At 50.1% G+C, this 6,197-nt stretch overlaps 1 protein-coding gene across 1 annotated transcript; it reads left to right on the top strand.

Moving 5' to 3' along the window:
• Window positions 1-2,531: 2,531 nt before the first annotated feature.
• LOC149324342 (uncharacterized) lies at window positions 2,532-5,283 on the top strand. The gene is made up of 2 exons (XM_089565614.1): window positions 2,532-3,306; window positions 4,878-5,283. The coding sequence occupies exon 1, from the start codon at window positions 2,532-2,534 to the stop codon at window positions 3,216-3,218; it is 687 nt and encodes a 228-aa protein (XP_089421740.1). The 3' UTR covers window positions 3,219-3,306; window positions 4,878-5,283.
• Window positions 5,284-6,197: the final 914 nt, after the last annotated feature.

Raw genomic sequence — 6,197 nt, 5'->3', positions numbered from 1 at the left:
CAAATGTTTAGGGGAATCCCCCAAGGTGGACTAGATTTGTAAGGGAGTAATTACTCATTGACATCCACCCAAGCGCAGCCATACGGCTACAAAGGAAAGCTATACAGCTTTCTCAGAAACTTCGTAGTTAAAGAAAACTTCGTCCTGGTCCGGGGATCGAACCCGGGACCACCGCTTCACCGGAGCAGTCGCTCTACCAATTGAGCTGACCGGGACGGCAAGCTTATGGTAGGGCGAGAGCGAATTGATCAATAACTCGAAGTGGGAACAGTGTTGACCAAATGTTTAGGGGAATCCCCCAAGGTGGAGTAGATTTGTAATAAGGGAGTAATTACTCTACAAATCTACAAATCTACTCCACCTTGGGGGATTCCCCTAAACATTTGTTCAACACTGTTCCCACTTCGAGTTATTGATCAATTCGCTCTCGCCCTACCATAAGCTTGCCGTCCCGGTTAGCTCAATTGGTAGAGCGACTGCTCCGGTGAAGCGGTGGTCCCGGGTTCGATCCCCGGACCAGGACAAATTTTTCTTTAACTACCAAGTTTCTGAGAAAGCTGTATAGCTTTCCTTTGAAGCCATTTGGCAGCGCTTGGGTGGATGTCAATGAGTAATTACTCCCTTATTACAATACATAGGCTGATGCTCATTACGCACTTCACCGCCAAGTGCACAAAAACAATCTTGGTCCCCGATATGATTGCTGCACCACACAATACTGTGCGCTGGCCATTTTTCCCATTCTCTTTGTAAATAGTTATTATAGCAGCTTGTGTGTTCAAAGCAATGCTTCCGGCAAGCTCTGTCCCGCACACCTACCATTATGCACTAATAAACCGCCTAGGGATCAGCATAAAAAGCGTGCTGCTGTTACCGCCGCAATATATGTTCAAAATAAGCTACCAGCAACTCGTCTAGAGAAACAATTACAAAGCAATAAAATTTTGAGGCTTATCAAGGTTAAGCCCAGTGGATGCGAAGCATGTCCTTAGCGTTTGGAGGCATCTCGACCGCATACACGCCCGGCGCAAATACGCTGGCGCGGTTGCGGGCACAGAGACTGACGCGACGGCGGGCGCACGCCGCCTCGTCCCTGGCGTGACGTCACATATCACGTGATGCAGCGATGGTGGCGCCGCCGACGCGTCGCGCGCGACGGCGCGAACCGAAGCGTGGAGGCCTCCGCCGGGCGACGTCCGACGGCGCGATATGAGGCCCCATCTGCAGCCGGTGTGACGTCATCACGTGACGTCACATCATGTGATCTCACTTCAAGTTCAATGGTGGCCACCACCGGGAGGCGACCCACAGGCGCGATATGAGGCCCCATCTGCAGCCGGTGTGACGTCATCACGTGACGTCATGTCACGTGACCTACTTGAAGGTCACTTGAAGGTCAATGGTGGCCACCGCCGGGCGTCTCGCGAAGGCCCGAAACCTACGTTATTATCTTCGCATAATAACTCGACCTCCGTTCTTTTAAGCCGTAAAAATTCTTTACAGAACCATCAGTTCCTGCATTAAGCAGAGCTGCGTGACCACATCTGTAGCCTGAAGTTGACTCCACCGCCACTGGCTCTAGTGATGATGCTCGCGCCCACGTATTACTCGTCGTGAAAACGAGACCTGTTCCTGTTGTCTCGCGCTGGCCAAAAAGGTAAGGCAAGTCACCTCGACAACGTTTATACAAGGCGAATAAGTGTAACTCCTAGACAGTGTTGCGAAGTACGGGCTGTGTACTCGGTGAAGCTTAGGAATTGGGTCTTTATTCAGAGAGTTTGGCACAAAAGAAAAGAGGGCCCCAAGCCCTTGGAAGCCACAGACTGGCTGCCCGAGCAGATGCTCTCTTCCGCTGCTGGAGGGACTCACTGCGTTTACTGCCGCTCCCTCGAACGCCCTGTCCACGCGACCAACCTGCGCATTCTCGGAAGGAAGCGTCCTTGGGCGCTGACGGTAGCGTTTTCGAACGCCGAACGTGAGCCCCGCGTCCGCAACGAGGCCGGCTCCCTGGGGCGCCCACGGTAGGCCAGGACGCTCACGGTACAAACAGTTTCCGGGCCCGCAACGTTACAGCGCAACTTCAAGAAAACACGAAAAGTTATCAAGACAACGCACCAGGAACTAGTTCGCGGAACCCTGCTTTACGCTCTGACGTTCTAGGCAGGAATACATCAATCATCGACATCAGGATTGATTAGCGAAACTCAGCGTTTTCACTTGTGCTCCACTTGCGATAAGCACGTTCGTTTTTTAAAAAGATAACTATTGAGCCATACAAAAAAAGGATAACAGACGCTTGCGTCATTTTGTTTGGACAGCGCCCCCAGCGAAGGGTTTTGAGCGTGGATTTAAATCACACCATTTCCAAATGCCGTAGCCCTAGAAGAAGGCGTTTCGGCAGCAGCGCTTGAAAGCCCTCCTCGCATAGAAAGCTTCAAGCCTCCGGGCCAGCAGCCTGAAACGAAAACAACGGCGGCAGTGAGCGGCTCACTTTTGGGAGCCGATCTACGCAGGTGTGCCTATTTCGACACATGGACGAAACGCGGCTCAGAATCCTTGCATCAGCAGCGCAGCTGTGCTTCTCCATGGCATCTACGGCAGTGGCTGCACAGACACTCATTCTTGATTCCATCCTTCGCGCTATCGATCCACACCTGCTGCTACGCCTGGACGAAGCGAATATGTCGTGGCTACCGCGGCTGCAGCAACTGACACTTCGCGACATCCGCAGTGCCATCTCTCATGCTGCGCAACAGGCTCTGAGTGACGAAGTTTGCCTCTGGCGCATAGCCTCCCTGCGCTGCTGGCTGCTGCCGCTGCAGCGCCTGGAGGGATGGCGAATCTACTCCCTCATTGTTTCGCTGGACTGGGAGGAGTGTGTCGAGTTGATAGAACTTATGGCAGCTGCCCATCTGCCTGGTGACCGACAAGCAATACCCGCATGCAGAGTGTACGGAAGAGCCCTGACTGCATGCTTCCTCACCGACCAGCAGGATCACCTGTCCCATGACCAGAGCGCTGTTTACGTTGTCCTGCGACAGGGGTGGCGCTTCTTGGCAGTCCACTACATGGGATTCAACAATCAACAGCGAGTGCTAGCCACTCTGCGTGCAGTGCTGGGTTACGGTCCTCGACAGATCGACAGCGTAGATGCCAACATCGACGAGGTCTTCAGCTTCATTGATGACCTGGAGCGCGACTGCGACCGCTTGGCGTAACCGCAGCTCGAGCTGCGGTTAAAAGGGCCCAGACATTCTGCGACGGGTTCTCGTCGTGCAATTTATGCGGGTGCTTTGGCAGAAGCAGGTAAGTACACCTTGGTCTCTTAGAGCCTATTCTGGGAATTCTTTACGAAGTGGAAAATATTCCAGACAAAGACTTTTGAACATAATTGCAGCTCTTCGGAGCAGCGGATGAAATTCCTAATAGGTATAACATTGCGGTCTGCATTAGATGGTCTTTCTGCTTTTATAAACTTTCTACGAAGTGCGCATGTTTTGCACGGGCGGAAACCTTGAATTCCCCTTTAATTGCTCATTCGCGGCAGGAACATGGGCTTTCGGCAGTCACCCTAAAACAACATTCAATTTCCATCACTGAGTGGCCTAAGGTATTTTTTTAGGCTCTGACAGTTTGCCTGTACCTGTAGAAAATTCAGAAATGGCATTACCTAAAAAACCTTTACAGCTCCTCGATTAGTACTCGTTCACCGCAAGCGCGAGATTTCGTCCCTTTTTCGATAAATATTTTATGTTATTCAAAGCTTCAGAATGAGCTCTTCGAACAAAGTCAATATCGGAATAGCACGTGCAAGCGAATTAAGCTAAAGTTGCTGCCACTGGAATTTATCGCCAAAATTTTTGAGGCAAGAATAGCGCAAAAAAATTGTTTTTGGACTTTTAAGGTTGTCATCCGTCGTCGGGAATCGCCGAGCTAAAGTCAGGACCTGGTGTTGTATATGGTGTCCCAGCTAACTTAAGCCCCGGTTTAAAAAGATGCCGCGACTCTGTAACACGACGAGATAAAATGCATGCTGCTGCTTGGTGTATGGAACAAGCCTCACTACTTTCCTACACTGTTTAATTGCACAGTTAATGAAGAATAATTAACCCACTTCGCAAGCAATGAAGGTCGGCGACAAATTCTTATGAGAAAGTTGCAGAACGGTCCGCAAAACATCCGACTGAGCAGTTTTGAACTTTACGTCTATTACAGACTAGCTTTTTTTCTCTCGTTGCAGATGCCCGCGATATAGAAATAAATACCACTTGACATACCGCTTGCTCGCCGCGATTGCAGTGCTCTCACACGTTCCGCCTACAACCGAACTGCTCATACCGCCGTGCGTGCTGCCGCTGGAAAGATGCCAGGGCTGCAACGCTGGCGCCGGCTGTGCGATTTACCCCAGCGCAAGCGGTACATGCTGCGCTTGTGTATCGCTATCATGATGCGCCGCAAACAAAGCATACCGCAGGTGAAAATCGCACAGCCAGCTCCTGCGCCGCTGTTCTGCCGCCTTTCAAGCGGCAGCGGACCGGGCTAAATGATCAGCTCGTTCCTACGGTGCAAAAGCGGTGCAATAATGGTGCGCAAGCGGTAATATCATGTGGTATTTCCTATAATCAACTACCTCGTAATTTCTTCCTGGAGTAGCATGCCAGGCCTATAACCAGGCAGACCTCTCCATTATCCATTAAAGCCTCTTTCCTTCCTCGTAATTTCTTATAAACAGACCCCTTTTCGAGGGAATGCAGCGGCTCTTTCCCATGCTTCCACCGAACGAAGGAACAGTTAAAATGTTAAAGTGAAAGTAATACAACTTCTTCAAGATATTCTGCAATGAGGATAACTTTGTTTCTTTCTCCTTCCAACTGCAGCGGCTGGCGCGTTGACCTGCAATGAGTGCGGCTACAATCTCTCATCGCGGCAAAAACTGGACTGGCACCAGTGGCGCGAACATCCCTAGGTACAAGTACAGCAGCAGTGTTGGACGCTGATAACGACTGGCCTTCGCCAAGGACCGAACTGACGAGCTCCTGCATCTCGGAGCAAGCATTAGAACTCTACTTGCTCCATTAGCCGCTTTTATTTTTGCAGCCATGACGATGATGTTTGTCAAATAAAGTTTTGTTTTTAGCCAGCCTTTCGCTCTATACGGAAGTCGTATTCTTGCTGAAACATGTGAGAGCAGCGAGGAGCAATACGTTGGCTCAAATCAGTTACGCTCGTCAGTTGCGCGTCATTCTAAAACACGTGTTACGGCGGGAAAGATAAAAAAGAAATGGAAACGGACACTTCACTCCGCCTTCATGATATGGCACGATAGCGATAGTCAGTTAATGCTTATATATGCAGAAATTGGTCATTTTAACTTTATGTTCATATGTCCCCAGGAATTCTTATCAGGCTCCTTGCAGCGGTTAAGGGATGCGCCATTGCCCTGCCATGGCAGGTGCCGCCACTTGCGGGTCTTGTGCGACCCAAGTTGCTCTTCCCAAGCAACCTCTCGCAAAACAACATTAATTTAGCTGCCACCTGTCCGGGTGGTTACTTGCATCACACTCCGGTGTGTAGGATGGGACCACACCAAGGTCAAGTAAACTAGGATGGTTCTCCGGGGGTAAATGTGGTGCCTGAGGCAAGGTATTTAGCGCTCACAACGCCAACACCGGATCTTCTGCGTAACGAGGCCTATAACGTTGTCTCGTTAGAAATGATGCATTTTCAAGGCTAGAAACTTCGAGGAATGTTTTCGCCAGTCCAGCATAATGAACGACATGAATTCATCATCACTGTCTATCACAAAAGAGGATTCACATCCAATTCTTATCATTTTCGCTCGCTGCCGAGGGGTGTGCTAAAATAAAACGAGCAGTAACTGACCTCATTCTTTTCTCGTGAGACAGCTCTGGTTGGGCGTTTTTTCTACATCCATTGCACCGGTGAAGGGTGAGTGGCATTCCTAGCATGCTTCGCCATTTCGTTCCTTGAAGCTTCGTACCCTCTCATGATTCTGAAGGGCATCGGTTTCTAGCAAGTGTTCTGCGTGAGAAATGATGCAGCGATTCGTTATGTTTCAATAGATTGAGAGGACGCGGCAACGACGAAGGCTGGCACAGCAGAAAATGGCTATCAACTGGTGGCTTAATTTAGGGTGGGATGCAATATTGCTTCGAATAGCGAAACAGGAATGAAAG

Source organism: Amblyomma mixtum, unplaced genomic scaffold, assembly GCF_055824585.1.
Source record: "Amblyomma mixtum isolate Tamu unplaced genomic scaffold, ASM5582458v1 scaffold_66, whole genome shotgun sequence".
Taxonomy (NCBI): Eukaryota; Metazoa; Arthropoda; class Arachnida; order Ixodida; family Ixodidae; genus Amblyomma; species Amblyomma mixtum.
The sequence above is the reverse complement of the archived record's forward strand: the minus strand, read 5'-3'. Positions and strand labels throughout refer to the sequence as shown.

Bases quoted from the DNA above. Each gene is read 5' to 3' on its own strand.
- LOC149324342 (XM_089565614.1), top strand. From the start codon at position 2,532: ATGGACGAAACGCGGCTCAGAATCCTTGCATCAGCAGCGCAGCTGTGC.